Source organism: Neopsephotus bourkii, unplaced genomic scaffold (assembly GCF_033783945.1).
Source record: "Neopsephotus bourkii isolate Nb327-2 ecotype Australia unplaced genomic scaffold, CSIRO-AGI_Nbou_v1 NB_1036, whole genome shotgun sequence".
Taxonomy (NCBI): Eukaryota; Metazoa; Chordata; class Aves; order Psittaciformes; family Psittacidae; genus Neopsephotus; species Neopsephotus bourkii.
This window is the reverse complement of record NW_026901525.1, coordinates 3,111,748-3,130,761: the sequence shown is the minus strand read 5'-3', so window position 1 is coordinate 3,130,761 and position 19,014 is coordinate 3,111,748. Positions and strand designations below refer to the sequence as shown.

The 19,014-nt window shown below is 47.1% G+C and overlaps 3 protein-coding genes across 5 annotated transcripts; all 3 read right to left on the bottom strand.

Annotated features, from left to right (window-relative positions):
* Positions 1 to 193: 193 nt before the first annotated feature.
* LSM10 (LSM10, U7 small nuclear RNA associated) lies at positions 194 to 715 on the bottom strand. Its single transcript, XM_061360763.1, has one exon. It carries the CDS (start codon positions 713 to 715, stop codon positions 344 to 346), a length of 372 nt encoding a protein of 123 aa, XP_061216747.1. The 3' UTR covers positions 194 to 343.
* OSCP1 (organic solute carrier partner 1) lies at positions 590 to 11,740 on the bottom strand. Of its 2 annotated transcripts, XM_061360759.1 has the most exons (12): positions 11,577 to 11,740; positions 10,316 to 10,345; positions 6,655 to 6,809; positions 5,821 to 5,988; positions 5,121 to 5,201; positions 4,388 to 4,491; positions 3,885 to 4,013; positions 3,564 to 3,633; positions 2,490 to 2,629; positions 1,753 to 1,816; positions 1,077 to 1,295; positions 590 to 728 (listed from the first exon to the last, which is right to left on the bottom strand). In XM_061360759.1, the coding sequence occupies exons 1-11, from the start codon at positions 11,686 to 11,688 to the stop codon at positions 1,179 to 1,181; spliced, it is 1,170 nt and encodes a 389-aa protein (XP_061216743.1). In that variant the 5' UTR covers positions 11,689 to 11,740; the 3' UTR covers positions 590 to 728; positions 1,077 to 1,178. The 2 variants fall into 2 exon arrangements, with proteins under 2 accessions (XP_061216743.1, XP_061216744.1); XM_061360760.1 differs by lacking the exons at positions 590 to 728; positions 10,316 to 10,345 and having other exon boundaries at positions 1,179 to 1,295; positions 11,577 to 11,731.
* A 634-nt stretch (positions 11,741 to 12,374) lies between these two features.
* Positions 12,375 to 18,934, bottom strand: MRPS15 (mitochondrial ribosomal protein S15). 2 transcript variants are annotated; one of them, XM_061360757.1, is made up of 8 exons: positions 18,782 to 18,934; positions 17,689 to 17,751; positions 17,292 to 17,367; positions 16,405 to 16,453; positions 15,552 to 15,636; positions 14,674 to 14,732; positions 13,308 to 13,499; positions 12,375 to 12,652 (listed from the first exon to the last, which is right to left on the bottom strand). In XM_061360757.1, exons 1-8 carry the CDS (start codon positions 18,840 to 18,842, stop codon positions 12,512 to 12,514), a joined length of 726 nt encoding a protein of 241 aa, XP_061216741.1. In that variant the 5' UTR covers positions 18,843 to 18,934; the 3' UTR covers positions 12,375 to 12,511. The 2 variants fall into 2 exon arrangements, with proteins under 2 accessions (XP_061216741.1, XP_061216742.1); XM_061360758.1 differs by lacking the exon at positions 17,689 to 17,751 and having other exon boundaries at positions 18,782 to 18,888.
* Between the last annotated feature and the right edge of the window lie 80 nt (positions 18,935 to 19,014).

Below are 19,014 nucleotides of genomic sequence, written 5' to 3'. Positions count from 1 at the left end.
CTTAGACCACAACTGACCCCATCCCCAGCTCAGGGCCATCCTGCAGGGTACTGGACAAGGGGAAAGCCAACCATGGGCAGCAGGAAGGCTGCAGCCCAGCAGCATGTGGCTTTGGCTGGAAGAACTTTGCTTGGCCACCACGGGACACACAGGTAGCTGCCAGCAGAAAGAAAATGAGCTGAGAGATCAAAGACCCTTTTAAATGGGGTTATTTATCACAAAGAATAACCCTGCTTCCCTGTGGGCACTGGCCAGGGGAGCAGCAGAGTCCCGTGTGCCCAGCTGGGATGTCTGGAGTGAGATGCAGAGGTGGCTGGCAGTCCAAAAGGGCAGGTCCATGGGCTCACTTGTACTTGGCACGAGGGAACTCCTTCCTGCCCTTGTCACGGCCCCCGAAGTAGCGGACCCTGTGGATGGCCTGGAGCTGCTGCTCGATGGTGGCCCTGATGTCCACCTCGTCGGGGATATGGACGTAGCGGATGTTCCTGCCGGTCACAAAGAGCTCGTCCAGCTGGGACACGGTGCCCTGCCTGTCCGTGAAGGAAACCTCGGCCAGACGCACGTTCATGAAGGCGTCCACGCTGGTGATGCGCCCCGTGGCCGTGCTCTCGTCGCGGAGGTCCACGGTGGTGATGTGGCCGCACAGGCCCTGCAGCAGGATGACCAGGCTGTTCTCCGCGATGGTGCGCTCCTTGACTGAGTGGCTGACCTCCATCGCGTGCCTTCGGCTGGGAACAGGGAGACACCGAGCTGCATCCCGGCTGGATACCCCCACCACTGGCCAGAGCCACCTTCCTCAGCATCCCTACCACCCTCTGCACACTCACCTGCACACTGCCCCCTCTTAAACCACTCATACTCCTCACGGGCCCCCCTTGCAAGCTGGGACCCTCACTGCCTCCTCCCTTGCACACTCCCTCTCTCCCAAGTCACTCCCATTCTCCATGTGCCCCCCCTTGCACACCGCCCCTCTCCCACCGCTCCCGCTCTCCGTGTGCCCCCCTTTGCCCGCACACACAGACCCTGCTCCCCCCCTTGCACGCTCACCCCCGAGCCCCATCCCCTTGCACGCTCACCCGCCCGCCCGCCCGGCGGCAGGAAGGGGCGGCCGCGCCTGCGCTCTGCTCCCGCTCCCGGTCCCTCCCCGCTCCCGGTCCCGCCCCGGACCTTTACCGTGCTCAGAGCGCATCCATCAGCGCCAGGAGATCCTCGCCCTTCCCGGAGCTCTCCGGGCGCGGCTCCTCCGCCTCCAGCTCCCCCAGGATGCAGGAGAGCTCCTCCCGCCGGCGCGGCTCCTGCGGGGCGAGACAGCGCGGCTCAGACCGCGATCGGACAGGACGGGCCTGTTGCGGGGCTGCCCTGCCATGTGCCCGCCCCTGCTGCCACCAGCCTTGGCTGGGCTACCCGGGGATGTGCCCAGCTGCCTGCCGGTGCCGCTGAGTCCCTTCGAGAAGGGCTGCAGGCATCGGGCTGTAGCCATAAGCAGGCAAAGGAGCCAGTAACACTTCTCCATCTTAAGCAGCTAAAAGCTTAGAATATTTGTATTATAATACTGTTATTATAGTATTATGCACTTGTAATATTTGTCAGGTTTCAAGTTCTCTTATGAAACAGTCAACAAATGCACGGGCTCGGTAGAAAATAGTGCCATGATTTACTGATGAGCTTAAATGGGGGTAAAAGGTATATTTTAGGTTACTACTCGGGGTGCAGAGCAGTAAGAATCAAAGGTCTTAAGTGTGCTATACGTACCTGTGTGGCTTCTATGTTGATAACCTTGTATGATAACTCTTCAGGTCTAGTCAGTGCAGCGTGTCTTGATTGAAAACATGAAAAGAGTGCTTAATGTCATGATGACACACAAGTAAATGATAAAAATCAGATTTCATGAGGCTCCCATAAGCATGAAGTTTGGACCATGTCCCTGTTCCTACTGGGCAAATGAATATATCGACCTCAGTTTGGAGGCTTTTCCCTGCCTCAGATTTTTTTAAGCTCGATGTAGAAGACTGGGAATATCTCTGTCAGTGAGATTAAAAGTAGATTTCTGCAGAGATCATGTAACAAAAAGTCTCAGTGCCCTTGTGCTCCCCACCAGGAGAGGGCTACAGTGGTCAAGCCTTCGAGGCTCATCACCACCACCGGTTCCCAAATACACCTCCATATGTAGGTGTATCTGGGGAAAGGAGAGCTGAAAGGGCTGAAGGGATGGCTCTGTTCCATGGACAGAATGAAGCACAGCTCGTCACCCACTGCTGACCACCAGTGCTGCTCAGAGGGGACACCAGTAAAGGAAATGCTCTCCTTGCTGACAGCCGGAATAAACAAGCTGGGAAAAGCACCCCTCCTTCATCCTAAAGGGACCATTTGGACCAGGACAACAAAATGCTAACCCCTGCTATGTTGTCCCCTAAAGCTGTCCAGCTCTCCAGGGCTGTCCATACTGGCACCAGCTCCCAATCCCCAAATTAAGAAGGACCTGAGCATACTCTTCCTCCTCGTCGGTTGTGAACAAATTCAGTCGAAATCCTGTGTCACTGCCACTGGGATTCTTGATCTCCAGACCTCCTAGCAGCCTGGCCAGGAAGTTCAGTTCTTCTTTAGCAAGAGGGTTAGGAACTATATTCTCCTGCAGAAAACAGGTTCATTGGTGAGGTTACCCTGGAGATGAGGACTATAATCATTTTTGTGTTTTCTGATATTACATAAATGTTCTTCAGAGTGATATAAATACATTTCTGTATTGTTGATGGTACGGATTGTGCAGATAGCTAGTAATTACAAGCTATAAAATGATGCTCGAATTTATAGACCCAGGACAAGATAATTTTACAGCTAAATTGAATAGCTGAGAAATATGTAAAACTAGCTTTCTGTTTCTGTAGAGATTAAAATAGGCTGCAAGAAAGCCATTGCATAAGCCTGTGTGTGAGGTTCTTCAGGAAAACGTGCCTTTCCCCAGCTCAAAAGGGACCATGGACAACTGGATTCTCAATTCTCTTGAGAATCCCAGACTGGATTCCAGAGCAGCTTGCTCCAAGCCCTGTCCAACCTGGCCTTGAGCACTGCCAGGGATGGGGCAGCCACAGCTTCTCTGGGCACCCTGTGCCAGCACCTCAGCACCCTCACAGGGAAGAATTTGTGCCTAAGAGCTCATCTCAAGCTCCCCTCTGGCAGGGTAAAGCCATTCCCTCTTTTACTATCCCTACAGTAAAAAGTCCTTCTCCAGATTTCTTGTAGGCCCCCTTTAGGTATTGGAAGATTCTTATAAGGCCTCCCTAAGAAGAACAACAGAAGCAATTCCCCTGAGGTTATCCTGTAACTGCAGACTAAAATAATGGATTTTGTTTCCCTGAGAAATGAGATGAACAAAGGGGAAGGCAGTGAATGATTTGGAGGTGCCAGATGTGGGCATTTCAATGAGTGACCCCATCTATTGAGGGACAAGGGAAAACAATGTGAAATCTGAAAGGAAAATCTCCCACCACATGTGGCCAGCTCAGGACCCACTGACCCAGACTGGTCAGCCAGTTAACCAGTGACAGGAAGAGAACAACACTGACCTTTGCATGGGATGCCAAGTTTTTGGATGATCCTGACATGTGTGTCTCTACTGGCCGACTAACACTGTACCTAAAGGGAAAAAAAACACAAGAGAAAGATCACTGTTACCTGTATGAGATAAAGGAGTTGGAAGAAGCAGCACGGTATCTATGATTTTAGGGTATTTTTCTGAAGACTGTAAATAATTGAAATAAGAAGTTATAGTTCAAGCTGGTAACAGAAAAGAGGGAAAAAAACACAAGGCTGAAGATGTGCTTTTGAACAAATCCATAACCATCAGCATTTACTTCCTGTTTCTATGTAGGACTAAAGTTACTTACATATTTGTTCCGAGTTTGAGGACTCTGTCTCCATAAAGACCAAAAGATCCTTCCCTTTCTGGAGTAACATAATTTCCAGGAGTGGTGAACTCAGTTCTTTTAACTTCATCTCCATCGTGATTAAACATCCTTAAAAACAAGTCATTATTGAAACATAATTAATAGTTTTATACTGATTTTCAGTACTGAGTTCCTTTGCTAACAGCACAAGAAAAAGGGGAATAAAACCCTAATCTGTGTGTTAGTGAATGCCTATTTTACAGGATAAAGTACTAATAACTAATTTAATGGAGTAGGGAATGCCAGGAACAGCTTAACATTTCATTGCTGGCTGACTTAGTCCCAAATCCTTTAAATAGGACTTACTGGAGGTTCAGCTATCCATGCAACGTGAATGACAGCCTAAGCTCAATTCCTATTAGGCCTCTGGGACTGGCCACTCTCCATGAGCATCCATATGTGCAAGGCACTGCAAACAGGATGAGCAGTGGTTCAGAGCTCACCTGATGAGTCCTGGAACTTCTGTGCCCCAAGGAACAGGGCCTGATATTGGCAGCACGAAGCGACCATTAGAGTTTTGCACTTTGTCCTTCAGAAAGATAGAAACCTGTAAAAGAATATTCCACCTTTGAGAAAATCAATTGCATATCTTGTGATGTGAATCCTTTGAAGTCTGGCCTTGCAGCCTTCCTGCCTAGACTGGAGTAAGTTTCCTAGAGATTTAGGTTTATATTCTATATACTATACTGTATATATATGTGTATATATATATATGTACTATATTATACTAACAGTATGATACAGGCCAAAGCCAGTAATGTAGAACTGTGGTCCAGACCATGGGCACACCAATCTAATATTAAAATGAATAAATAAAAGATATGTACTGTTTATGCACTTGAGTATGATCCATTTATTTAGAGAATATAAAATCCCGTGACTTAAAGCTCAGGTTCTTTCATATTTAATTTTTATTAAAAGGAAAAACATATTTATGAACCAGCAGATCCATACTTGCAGAGATTCCTTTTTTCCATAGCATTTTAGAATTAGAGTGTTATTGTAGTAGATGTGCTCGGTTTGGGAAATGCTGAAGTTGAAATTACAAAGACATCACGATGACTGGAAAGTGTATGTAATAAAACCAAACCTACAGTGTAATTATACCAAGACACCTCCGTATTCTAGCCACAAACTCCCTTTTATACTTACTGAATGGTTGTATTGAGCTCTTACCCGTATGTGCATGTCCTGAAAAAAAATGAGGAGCGTTTGCCTGATGAGCTGAAATTCCCCATCAGAAAGACAGGTGTATGTCTGGAAAAGAAAAACCATCATGGAAGGCTTTGCAAGTGTACTATATCCAAGGTACAGGTGGAAACAAGGATACTGGAATACTGCTGGCAAGAACAGCATGTGTGTGGCAGGGGAAGGAGAAATGATGGGGGGGGGGGGTGTGTGTGAGGGGGCTTCTGGTCATTATCAGTAATTATTATCCATGAGTAAAGTCTGATTTAATTCCTGCAGAAGTCAGTGCAGATTTGATCAGGCTGAATAAGCAATGTATTGATTTAACCTGCACCAGGAGAAAAATAACACTTGACTTGTAGACATCTCCCTCTCCAGCAGCCTTTTAGAAACATTTCATGACTTCCCAGAACTTTCAACATGTTGTGAAACCAGTTCCCTTTCACTGGAATGCTCATATTCTTTGTCCAAAGAATTCCAGCAAAAGTTGGAAACTGGGAGGCCAATTTGTTTCCCTCAGGTAAAAAAGAAGTGAAGGTTATTGGGATGTTTCTCTGCGGAGATATCAATGTCCACACTTGATATGGCACTTGCTGATGTAGTATTTAGTCTTTATGATGAGCTTGAAAGAGAAAACAAAATCACCTCAAACCACAGTGTATCCCACCCTGTTCCAAAGGATTCTTACATCAATCAGCCGTCGGAAAGTTTCATCCACCTGATTCATAATCCCAGGGGAATCGTATATGAAATCCTTGATGGCATCCAGGTGATTGAAGGTGACCAGCAGAATGTCCCTGGGCCGGGGGCACAGCAGCACTTGGTATTTGAAAGCCATCGTCATCAGGTCATACAGCTGCAAGGGAACACGGGGAAACGTTGGTTCTGCCACAACACAGAGAGTGTGACACCACTCAGGGAGCTTTGTGCTGATGTAGGAAGGGATTTAGACATTGAGGTTAGCGCCTGCCCATGGGAAGAAGAATCTTTTCCGCTTTGTTTCTTGAGAAAATAAGAGCTCTGCAATCACTGTCAGTCCTCCTGCTGGGCTTTCCAACTGCCTTTGAAACTACTGCCAATTTCCATAACCCTGGCACCCAGGTAGAGGTCTCTCAGGTAACCCAGTTCTGCTGGATATACTGTCTGCAGGCAAGAATTCTGATTTCATTTCTGCTTAATTTGCAACTGCAAAACAGTGTCAATATAGAAATAGATATTTATACACACCCATGTATGTATGTATTTTAAATAGATATTAAAAAAAATCTGATAAAGAATGCTTCCTGAACTCTTAAAAATCCAACTTTTAGCTATTAAAGCAGAAATACAAGTTCTGAAGTATCTGACACTACCATGAATTTCCCCAAAACCTTGATGAGAACTTCTTTTACAAAGGAAGCGAATGGAATGAGGGCTGTCACAAAGCCCTTCAGAATTACAGTGATGTAAAGCAACGTGCTAATTATCCCAACCAGAAACCCATAAAGAGGAGCACAGAAGGACTGGGCAGGAGGTTCTTTACCTTGTCCATGCTTGCCTGGTTCAGTCTCATGATTGAAGCATGAGCCAGGCGGTCGTACACTGTTCGTAGCGCTTTCTTGGAATAGAGTTCCTGCGGTTTAAACAGCTCTTCCATGAATTTTTTATTGAACATGGTTGTGATGATGTCATTCATAACTGCAAAGACAAAGAGCCTCTGGGTTTTTGCTTCAGAAACAGCACAGGATTCGTTCCACACTGAGAACTTGGGACACTGACAGCTGTGAGGACTGACGTGAACGCTTACCTGTGGAAGGCGGTACATAGCCACAAAGGAAAAAGGAACATCACTTCCTAATGTCAACATTTCTCTCAATCCCACAGCAGCCCAAGCAAGATTCCTGCTGCAGAACGCAGCAAACCCTGTTTTCCAGTGGGAATAAGGTTGGGTTTGTTGCTGCTTTTACAGCTATGGCACTTTTCCCTTTTTAAATGACTTTGTCTATAGGCGACTCTGACACGTATCATCTATAAAAGCTGCAGTTCTGCTTCCTAAGAAGACTGTTTTGCAAACTACAGCCAACTGACTCTGCCTGTCCTCTCTTTAGCCTTTGACACTCTTAGTCTATTTTTCCTTCTAAACAGAAGCTCCTGAATGATTCAAGGCTCCTGGTAGTATTTGTTTCATAGGGATTAACACTGGCAAGTATTTAAGGAGGCATTTATAACACTGGGATCTGTGTCAGGCCATTCAGGGCTCTTACACAACCACCTCTGCAGATCGTAGAGCAGTTCAAAAGCAGAACTCTCAACTTCCTTACACATGCTTTGGGGTTTTTTAGGTGTAAATTTAGACATGGAATTGTCTACGTAAGGCAATTCCATGTCTAAATGTAACATGACTTACACAAGAGTACATGGAGATCAGGAGTGCTGAGTATAAGGGCTACACTCTGGTTATGGAGCTTTTAATGCAAAGAAGAGAGAAAACATTTTGCAGTGATCCAAGCAGACGCGTCATCTTAGCTTTTGTGCTGGATCTGATACTTTGATCATAATACCTGATACATTCTAGAGAGGTCTCATAAATAAGCATTTAGTTCTCTAACCAAAACAGGTTAAATCAATCTTCAAATCACACAGATTCCTACACAAGCCTGAGTTTTCCTGAGCAGGTGGCTGTTACTGAGGCTGATGCTTAGAAATCAGAAAAATCTCAGAGGAAAGAAAAGGAAAAAAGGATGAACTATGTGTAGTGGTAGTGATTAGCTGTTGGAAACACTCCTGGAATCATTAACTGCTGGGGTAGACACCTGGCTTCTCACAACCTACACAGACAGCCAAAGGAAAGTTAATGTCCCAGCCACTTCATCTTGTCTCAGATGAGTAAGTCTTAGTGAATGTGGTTAGGCATGCTGTAGGTGCTCAGAGCGAGTAACTTAGGAAAAGTACCTTCTGATGGGATTCTCTCTCCTTGCTTAAACCTGATGGGTTTGGGTTTTCTCCTACACTGCTGCACACCCCTGGTGAGACACACATTCCAGCACCCATTGCACTGCACTTCATGGGGCTCATGGATCCTGACAGACCTCAGCTCAGCTTCTGGGCAGTGTGGATTATAAATACACCTAATTACAAATGGGAGGAAAATCCCTCCTCTTCCTCCTGTCTTTTCAAACAAACTGTCCATAAACCAATCACCACTTGCAGCCTGAGGCAAACCCCCTCCCTTTTTTCAGTGGAGAAAGTCAAACATATTAGCATTAGTTTATATTTCACTTTGCAAGTAATCATTTATGACAGAAATGAGGAACTTTTGCCTTATGCTGCTGTCAAGAAAGATATTTTTAAGTTGCTTGCCCATGTTGCCCACACAAAGGCTGAGAAGCATCTTTGGAGGGTCACCAATAACCGAAACTGTCAGGAGACAGACAACATCCCAGTATGCTGACTGTGGCTGGCAGATATCCACACTGCAATTCCAAGCTCTGTGTTAACCACACACCCAGCCTGACATAAATTGTCTTCTGAGATTAAAAACTCTTGTATTTGCTATAAAAAGAACTGACAGAGACACAAAAAATGTCATGGTAAAGGGCAAATCTCACATGGTATGTTTGGTAATGACACAGCAGAGAGATCTGAGAGCACAGGTAGGCCCTAAGGAGATATTTACACCATTCTAACAATGGAAAATAACAAAGAAAGGAGCTCAGGGAAAATGATAGGCCAAGCAACATAGCATAAAAGCAACTCAGCAGAGAGGGGTTTCATCCACTGGGATGGGGAAAGGGAAACCAAGTATAGACAATGGATGGGCAGAAGAGAAGCTGAGGATTTACAGTGGTTTTCACTTCCACATGCCCTGTCACTGGTGCCAGAAACGTGCTAATGTCTAGTGCACTGCCACGTAACGTGGCTTGGATGCATGAGAAGAGACTGAAGCCTTTACACCTGGATTATGCTTGTGCTTCCTGGAGGACATTCAAGGCAGCAGAGGGAACGTTATGAGTTCAAAACTGCCACGCATTCTACTTGCAATAGGTTTATAGTTGGTAACAAGGTCAAAGGCATGTGAAGCTGCCTTGTCATGGCTTTATCATCTGGTTACTCTATGCAGCTCTTCAGAGCTCGCCCCAGGAGCAGTGTCCATAGGCAAACCTTTTTCTCCCACAAGAAAAGCTGATGGATTGGTCAATGTGGGATCTGCATCTGTGCTGCTACAATCTAAATATGCTCAAAAGGGCTTTTGTATGACTCATTATCAGTTTGGGTAGGATAAAAGAGGAATTTGGAGTCTTTTTAGACTTCTAAAATCTTAGATGCTGGAAAAGTAGTGTTCTTGGAAACAGGGTCTAATGGTAGCATAAAACAGCAGGGGCCGACTCCAGGATACCAGTATTTACCTTCAAAACCTACAAATGATGCTTATTTAAAACCCCAAGAATCATAACCCTGATTCCTCTTTAAAAAGGGCTGCTCAAAAAGCCACTGAAAGTTCTACCCATGTTCACCTACCAAAAATGAGATCGTTTAAGAGGTTTATTTGCCCACCCAGCTCCTTACCAGAGCCCTTTGCTGCCTGTTTCCAGGCAGAGTCTATAAGGAAACACACTCACTCTGCAGCTGCTCCAGCACAAACCCCAAGGTCTCAGTTCAAACCCATCCTCAGGGGTCATTTCAGTCAAGAGGAGCTCCCCTGTGATCACTCTGCAAGGAGCTCCCCAGATCACTAGCAGAGACAGATACGCAGCTAGGATGGAAGTGCCTTAAATCCTTCCTGGAGTTCACCTGTCAAAACCCTAAGCAATGAGTTAGAAATGGAATATATAAACTATTCCTGCAGTTCAGCTGAAAAACAGCCTTCACGATGGCCACCCAATTATATCATTGCATTGATACGATGCTAGAAGAAATACAAATCTCATTTTGGCTGGGAAGGCTGCTCTGATAAAAAGTTTTGATCTATTTATGGTCTTGATTAAATTAGCGACTTACTTTTGAAGCCAGACACTTGTGAGCTATTGCCTATTTTCAATACATTCTATATTTCAAGTGTATTTTATTGAACGGGTGAGTTGTTCGTCTTTGACACTATGACTAGAAGGCTGCAGGAACAGCACATGGTGTGTTCACATATGATGAGCCCCATGTGTGCATGTAGTGGTGTTTGTCTACTGCATGCAGCTAGAAGGTTACAGTACCTCGTTTCCTGTCCACATCTGTCCATTCATCTACACGAAGCATATAAAACAAAAACACCAGTTCAAGAAGTAAGAACAATAGTTTCAAGGAGAAGAAAAGAAATAATCTAAATAAAAGAGAGAAAATCTAACTAATGGACTTGGGTTTTTCTCACAGCATTCAGTGAACTCTTCCCTTAGTTGACATCTTTCACAAGCACACAGAAGGTGAAACCTTGCCCTCCCCTTGGAGACAACCCTATTGCTTCAATGGAGATAAAATCGTACCCTGGACTGACTTTTAGCATGTTTTGCATTGAGCTTGCAAAGTTTTCAGCTGGTTTTTCACACTTGCAAGTAAAGAATATTTGAGTTTAAAGCATTAACAAACACCTCAGTGTGGAGGAAACCACATCTCAATGAAATTAACCCTCCAGTTTTGGTGAGATAAAATACAAGTGTGGATAAACTGGTACAGAGCTAACTCTCCTGCTGAGATATTCCAAGTATGGAATATCTCAACTAATCCAGTCTAAGCTCTAAACTTAGACCTACGTGATCAGCAGTAAACTTTTGGCATTGATCATTCCCTAAGATACACAGGAATAACTCAGATTTGCACCACTGTAGCAAAACCTGTGCTACTGTTTAGCACTTCTTAATAGTGAATAGGCAGGAGAAGGAATCAGATCTTCCTGAAACAGTTCAGGCCCTGGACTGAGATGCCCAAGTCCTGAGTTATTTTGATTCCAAAATTACATTTCTGAATCTCTGAGCTCTGAAACAAATACAGAAACGCAGAAATGGGTTTCAGTTTATACCTTATCTGTGTGCATTTCACGAATTAGCTTCAATAAGACCTTCAGGCAGTTATTACCACAGAAGCTTCATGACAACTGATTAATTCAAGAGGCTTTACTTCGAAATTAAGATGAGAAAACACACACAATTAATTACTGCAGCGAAGAAACTACTTGCCCCAGAAGCTTTTCAACGACAGACACTCTTACGTTCTAAGCATCCTTCAGTGCTAAGTATATCCGTGTTTACTGCACTAGAGAACAGAGGCACGCAGGCCCTGGAGGAGTCCATCTCTTTAGCAGGTTTGGGGCCGGCACCGGCGGCTCCTCCCGACCAGACCCGGGGCAGCCTCAGGCCCCGGTCCCGCACTCGGGCCGGCAGCGGGCCGCAGGCTGAGGCCCCGCTCGGCACCCACAGGCCGCGGGAGCCCCGACCCCGCGCAGGACGGGCTCCGGGAGGTGCCCCGGCCCCGGGCGCTCACCTTTACGGGCTTTCTCGCCCGGGATGCTCTGGGCCCGGAGGCGCTGGTCCAGGATGTACAGCATCTCCCCGCCCAGGTTGAGGAACAGCAGCGGCAGCGTCCGCAGCGACATGGCGACCGCCGGTCCCGCCGCCGCCGCCGTTGCCGGGCAACCAAGGAGCCAATCGGGAGGCGCCGTCTTGGCCGGGAGGGGTCCCTCAGGAGAGGCTCTTCAGCCGGGTGCATGGGTTGTGGTGCAGGAGGAAGAGGCGGTTTGTGACAAAAAGCATGAAAGCAGCAAGTTTAATACGATAAAAGAGAGGTCAGCGCTCCCCGGTGTCCTGCTGGTGACCGCGGCTGAGACAAAGGGGGGACGTTTTGTGGGCATCAGCCAACAGGCATCACTGTGATCACATCAGCGATGCTCTTTTCATCACCAGCAGCAGCGTTTTGTGGTATAACAAAACCACCAACTTTGAGAATGACAGAGGGATGGCCGCAGAGAACAAAGGTAAGGTATAGGTCCACTGTGAAATCAGATGTGATTAACAGGGTTTGTGCAGCCATAAAGTTCCCCAGCAACCCGGGTGAGGAGGAGAGAGGCTTTGAGTCAGGGCTGCTGTTTTACCACGTTCTTTCTCCTCATTTATCACCCCACAGCTGCATGCAGCTGGGTCAGTGCCATGACAGCACGATCCCACAGGCTGGCTGGGTGAGGGCAGCGGATGGACACTGCTCCAAGGCATTCCCATCCCTGCCAGGGGTGAACAACCCCCAGGTCCTCCCCTCACACAGCCAGAACTGCTCACAACACAAGCCTTAAACTTCTAAAACTGCTTCAACTGCTCATTGCAGGTGCTCAGAACGGTGCAGGCCACGCACACGCGTAAGCAAAGAGGCTTTAGGTCTTCCAGTAGTTATTTATTGTTAGAGACTGCACCAGGTTCAACGTGCTGCTACACCGGTGTGCCCTCGGCCTGTGCCTGTGCCTCTGCCTCCTTCTCCTTCTGCGCAGCTCTGGCTCTGGCTCTTGCTTGCCGCTCCTGCCTCTGCTTCAGCCTCTCCGGTGCTTTCAGCTTCTGCACCTCCTCAAACACCTGCAGGAGAAGGTGAGAGGAAGGGAGTTGGACCCCGGTTCTGGAGCAGAGGGCAGGAGGCACGCTGTGCAGCGAGATATCCTCCTTCCCATGTGCCTCCTCCGGGATGCCAGCCAGCTCTGCACCCAGGGTTAGTGTTTGAGGCATCCTGTCCAGCTGTATTTTGGTTGTAATTGCATTGGGCTACAGTTTAGTATGTAGAGACTGAAGGTATGTCCTGCTTTTTGATTCTGCTCAGAGATACACTGCACACAGTGGTTACACCGATGTACTGAGATTAAATGAGAGCAGACAGTGGCTGTACCTGTACTTCTGTTCCAAAGCTGCCCCTAAATTGAATTGTCTCACATATTAGTTCCAATATCAGGCTTGGAAAACAAAGCTGGCTTGAATCCTAAATTTCAGAGCAAACCAGCAAAACAACCTGAAATTCTCCAGCACAGAACATCTGCAGCACGACTGCTGCTGCCCACTGCATAACTGTGGAGCTCTTTGCTGAGCTTACGCATTTCTCTAAAGACATTATCACTGTCTGCTCAAATTCAAAGCAGCATGGATTTTAAAAGGATTTAACTACCAGTCTTAATTGTGCCCTTCACTAAAAGGACTTTTTCCCACTCCAGCTACGTGGCCTGCTCTGCAGGCTGCTCCATACCCTGCGACAGAAAGCCTTCTTCACCAGCCAGCGCTTGGTGATCCGCCGGGAGTAGGCAGGGGGCAGGCTGTACTGGATGTTCAGCTGCTTGCAGGTGTTCTCAAAGGCATCATAGCGGACACGCCGAAGATAGCCCAGGAGTTTCTTCCGACGATCTATATCCATCAGCATGCGGCGGCGGTTACTTTTATCCTGCAAAGATTGCAGACAGATTACTCCTCTGTTCTAATAAATTACTTAGAATGGACCTGATTATGGCTGAAAGGAAACAATCAGGTTAAGGACAGTATCTTAGAACCATTTTTTTTGGCAGCTATTGCAGCACATTAGGTCACTACAAGGAGATCTGAGCAGATTTAATTTACTTTCCACTGAAATTGCTTTCTTCATTCTGTGCTTGCACCTTCCCCTTCCTCCCCCAGCCTTGAAGGCTGTTTCCAACTTGTACACAGCCGTGAAAGCCACAGTGGCTTGGAGGCACAGGCCAAAGGGAAGGTTTACTTGCTAAAAACTCTGCTTCCCCTGAAATGTGTTGTTCCAGAAACAACACAGAAGCATTTCCCTTTTAAATGTGAACATAAAACATGACTTGGCTCTGACCATTTGGGTGGTTCTTTGGAAGAGAGCACGTGTAGCTACAGCCATTCAGGGCAACCTCCCATGGGAGAAACTTCCTCAATCTGTGTAAGAAAGAGGCTTCATCCAAGTAATTTCTAAAGGTCTTTGCTACTGAAACATTTAGTACAAATGCTGCCTTCTTACTAAAACTGAATTCTATTTCATTCTACCCTTCAAGCTTTTATGATTAACAAACGCACTTTTTTCAAGCACAGCTGATTAATGCATTTCCCACCTTTTGCACTGGTTAAAGAATCTTTAATACATCTTGTTCCTAAATTTGCAGTTGTGCTGTTTCAAATTTGGGCTCTGAACCCAGGCAGCTTTAGGGAGGATTGTGGTTGTTACGACACTTAACACAGTCCTGCCTGCTCAACGTTCTCATAGGCAGAACTAAGAGAGATTACAGCTGCTGAAGTGAGAACATTAATTACACTGAAAACTAAGCAGCAAAGCCACACCTGCAGCAAGGAAAAATTTAGCTAAATTCCATTCAACAGTATCTGCTCAGCTGTTTCCACCAATCCAGTGACAAAAAAGAACAAGTTCTCCATCCCGGTTGGTGAGCATATAGCTGTGACTGAGCCAGCAGCTTCCCAAGCTGGCACCAGGGAACATTTATAACTATTTTATAACCTTCTTAGGAAAGCCACAATCCCCAGAATTAAAATCCTTTTGTTCCTGAACTGAGAAAACAACCCGAGCAGCTGCTGGCTCAGACGTGTGGGCTCAGACTTCTGACAGTTACCTTGGGATGCTTCTGAAGATGCTCCTCGTAACTGCGTATCCTGGCAGTCAACACAGCAACTGTAAAGAACGGATGCAACAAGCCGTGTGAGAGCAGCAGCAGCTTTCTGGGGTGAGACAAGTGTCATCTGCATTGACTCCAAATTGCCAGCTGAGGACCCACTGCACCACAGCAAATATCACCACACAGTCCTCCAAACGAGAGCAAAACAAACCGCACAATACAACCTATTCAACCCAAGTCAGAACTATTGCTATTATGAAGATGCTTAATTAGAGGATAAAAGCTTAACAACAGCTCAAATGACTTCATCTGTAAACTGCCTGTTGCACTCACTTAATTATGGGTGACTTTACATTCACTTCACTTGGCTTGGAGGAAGAGACACAAACTAAAGGCTCTTTCTAAAAGCAGCAGCCAGCTCTTTGTGATTTCAGGCATTGGATTAAGAGGCCAGTGGCATCCTGAGGAGCTAAAGGATGATAAATGAATGCATCTTGGTCAAAGGCAGTGCGGCCTCCATCACTGCACTGGCAGCTAGACCTCTCTGATGCAAAGGGAAATTTGGGTTCCATGGCTAAATCTAGTAGTTAATTTTGGTAATGAAGTGCAATGCTTCCTGTCACAGAAGCACTTCAAGCAGGATAATGCACTTGCCACTCCTGGAGGGTGGATACGGAGCAGGAATTTGGAAGGTGCCATAGCAGACATCTGCCAGCAAGCTCACGCACTGCTTCCACAATGTTCCCCAACCTTGAAGCTCCAGGGCATACTGCAGGTGCTCCCCTGAAGGAAACCTGAAGTGCTGGGGTGGGAATAGCTGAATAAAAGCAGAGATATATTGTCTGCCAACAATACCCTCCTGCTTTTTAACTTACCTTGCACCTCAAAAGAGCCATTGTCGCTGGGAGACCTCCTGACCTTCTCCACCAGCTGCTGTGTCTTTATTTTCATCTTTTCCTTCTGTGGATAACAGCAAAGAGTTTGTCACTTTCTCAGGAGCACTAAAGGTCTGAGACACCCCAGCTCTCTTCCCAAATACCCAGCTAAAGGCTTTGTAATTAACAGCTTTACTCCGTGTCCACCACAAAGCGTTAAAGAAGTGCTGCAAAAAAAATCCCTGCTGCTTGCAGGACAGAGGACAGCAGCAAAGCACACAAAAAGATCTCAGCAGAACACACAAGTCCCATTGTTCAAACCAAGAGTCCAGGCACACCTTTCACCCCAGGATTACAGAAGGAGGGTGTTGAAGAGGCCCTGCTGCTCTCACAAGTGTGGGAGAGAACTGGGGATGAGCTCACATGGCAGTAGCTTTTACTTTTCGCATCTTTTTAAGCTTAAGTGTTAAGCAGCAAGAAATGGCAAGATCTTTCTGCTGCCTTACAATTCACTTACTTTGTTTTCTGGGCACACAAAAAGTAGTTTGAAGCACATCTGCTGCCCAGTGCCCTGGTTTCTAGGGCACAGGCCTCAGCAGTAATGTAACACAGCTCATCTCCCCTGTGACAGCCTAATATTTTCTTCTAATTTTAGTATGTAATTATTATCATAAAGATTGCATGATCAATTTTAGGAGCACACAAAACTTTTCACTCACATATTTAATAGCCCCAGATTTGCAGTCACTGAGGAACACTTAAAGTGAAGGGCATCTGACAATACAGACAGGACTTACACACACATGCTCACTGGATCTGCCACATGTTTTGATGGAAGTAGAATGGAACTAACCTGGCTTGCCATTTCCAGTGACAACAGCCTTTTCACTACATCATCCACACTGCAAGAAGATTGCAGATTAGTTTATAAGCTAGAAAGGAAATACATTTAACTACAGAAATGAGGTTAGCTTTTCAGAACATGTTATCTTTTCTCAACCTTAATTTACTCTGCACATGTACAGCAGTTCTCCTCCCCTCCCAAACCTGTCAGGTATAAACTGGTTCTTGCATTCCTAGGGAAAACCACAGTGTGGATTACAGAACATGGAGGAGTTTTGCTGCTGAGGGAAGCACAGTTATTTCTGTTGAAGTCTTATCAGTTCCAGAAACCTGACGTGAAAATGGGTGCTGAAGATTAACCCCAAGTAAGCACACAAGGGCAAAATAAGATCAGCTCCTTCAAAGATCTGTGAAAGTCTCAGAAACGCCACTGGGGGCTCTCCCTGCACCACACATGACCAGAGCTGGAATCGAAGCTTAAGCCCTCTCAGCTCCAGGTCCAGATTTCAACAGCAGCCACTCCTTTTGAGCTGTTCCATCACACCCTCTCCAGCACCTGAGTTCAAGGCAGGCACAGGGTATTTCTAAGAAGATTATTTGTAGTATTTCAATATTGTTTCTCTTTTCTATGCTCTACAAAGTCCACAGAAGATGTGGGCAACCAGCACTTAAGCTTACATTAAGAAAACAACCCCCCTTAAACAACCATCATCAGCGATTGCTTTTGTAAATTCGACTTTCAAAATGACTCTGCAATTTCTGTGCTAAACTGCAAACCAATGATCACAGAGCATTGATTAATTACCAAGCAGGTGACAGCTTGCACACAGGGTGGTTGTGCCTGTGTAAGATACAAATCTCTGAAGAGAACAGTCCTTCCCTCTCCCTGCATCATACCTATTTACTACTGGGACATCGGTATAACCTTTCTTCAGCATTGTGGGAGGAAGGTCATCCAATTGGCTGGGGATGTCTACAAAGAAAAGATGAGCATTTGAGGAAAAGCAGTACAAAGTCAGGGCTCTGAACATACCTGCAAACTAGACCAGAGGAAACAAGCTGCAAAGAAAAGAGACTGTATGCTCCAAGTAAGAAGGAAGAACTTAAAAGAGATCGACCTGAGATGGAAGGAACTGAGTGAATAAAATTGGGTGCAACCTCTTGCCTTCAGCACCCTGGATTTACAACCTGGTGTACAGCCCACTGAGATCAGTGGTCTCTTGCTGATGGCAAGTACTGATTTCCCACACATTATGAGCAGCTGAATTTTGGCTAACTTTTAATCTTGACATACCTTTCATTCTTTTTCTCACAGGTCTGGCGTACCATCTGGCTGTCTGAATAAGGGGGCTGCAAGCTTGACGGAAGAAAACAAAAACTGATCAGACTCATATGCTTTTTTAAGCTATGCACACATTAAATACTACTCAGTATGTACTGGAAAACTGGTCAGAGTATTTAAGATTTCAAGGGGATCAGTGGCCAGCCAGGTCTTTTATCCCAAAGGAGTGTAAACAGTTCAGTGTGGTTCTCACATGGGTGCTAAAAGAAATGGGTGAAGCTGTGCTGCTTCTGGGTGATCTGCACCCAAATAATGAGAACAGAGCAGCAGGAAGAGATTACAGACACCAAGCAGAGTGTGATGGCTTCCCTGCTACACTGTGTCCATCTGGAGGGTTTAAACTGATGAACTAAATCAAGTAATTCCTTGTGTGAGTTAGGGGCTGCTCTGCACTATCCCAACGGCAGAGCGCAGAGGCAGTGAGACCTAGAGACAACCTTTGAGCAGCACGGCTTGCTAAGGGTGAGAATACTCATCCACAGCCTCAACTGAGACATTCTTTGACCTTCCAAGGACAAACTCCTCCAGCTGCTCCTTCAAGGCTCCTGCAATCAATGCCTGCTCCTGTGCCTCCAACGTGTCTTCAAGTACAGACTATACCAGCACCCGGCCCTGCCTGCAAACGGGACAGGCAGACGAGCCCAGGAGCGCCGCGCTGGCCCCGCAGGGCACCGGTGCTGAGTGCAGGCTGCCAGCACCTGCACTGCGCGCAGGGCTCCGCACGCCACCCGCGCTCTCGGTGCGGTCACAGCAAGCGCGGAAGCCCCGCAGGGTTCCACCCCGCACCGTGGCCCCGCTCGCAGCAGCTTCGCCTTGGGGAGCTGCAGCCTTGGGACTGCCTGGGCTGCTCCGGCAGGTCCCCGTTGTACCGGGCAGGGTCAGCGGGCAGCCCCCAGCCCTCGGTACGGGCTTCTCCACTCGTACCTGCCCACAGCCTCCCCTCGCCTCTTAGAGCTTCCTCAGGCTCCTTCCCCTCCACCCTTGGCCACCCCGAGACCTCCCCTTCCCGCCTGTCCCCAACCTCCTCTTCCCCCGCGCTCCTCACCGGCTCCGCCGCGGGCCGGCCCCGCCAGGCAGCGGCCCAGCACCGTCCGCAGCGCCAGCATGGCCCTCCCGTCACCGGCCGGCCGCAGTGGGCGCCGCCATCTTGTACAGGCGCCACGGCCGAGCGCCGACGCAGGGCGAAGGGGCCGAGCGCCGAGCGCGTCGATGGGCGGGGCAGGCGGATCGCGCACCCCCGAGCGCCGAGCGCGTCGATGGGCGGGGCAGCGGATCGAG

Excerpts from the sequence above, each read along its gene's own strand:
- MRPS15 (XM_061360757.1), bottom strand. The coding sequence starts at position 18,842 with ATGCTGGCGCTGCGGACGGTGCTGGGCCGCTGCCTGGCGGGGCCGGCC. Across the intron at positions 16,454-17,291 it reads GATGTCCCAGTAGTAAATAG|TGTGGATGATGTAGTGAAAA; the intron begins GTATGATGCAGG and ends ATCTTCTTGCAG. Across the intron at positions 13,500-14,673 it reads ATCTTCAGAAGCATCCCAAG|GATAAAAGTAACCGCCGCCG; the intron begins GTAACTGTCAGA and ends CAATCTTTGCAG.
- LSM10 (XM_061360763.1), bottom strand. The coding sequence starts at position 715 with ATGGAGGTCAGCCACTCAGTCAAGGAGCGCACCATCGCGGAGAACAGC.
- OSCP1 (XM_061360759.1), bottom strand. The coding sequence starts at position 11,688 with ATGTCGCTGCGGACGCTGCCGCTGCTGTTCCTCAACCTGGGCGGGGAG. Across the intron at positions 4,014-4,387 it reads GAAGTTCCAGGACTCATCAG|GATGTTTAATCACGATGGAG; the intron begins GTGAGCTCTGAA and ends CTTGTTTTTAAG. Across the intron at positions 3,634-3,884 it reads CTCAAACTCGGAACAAATAT|GTACAGTGTTAGTCGGCCAG; the intron begins GTAAGTAACTTT and ends TTTTCCCTTTAG.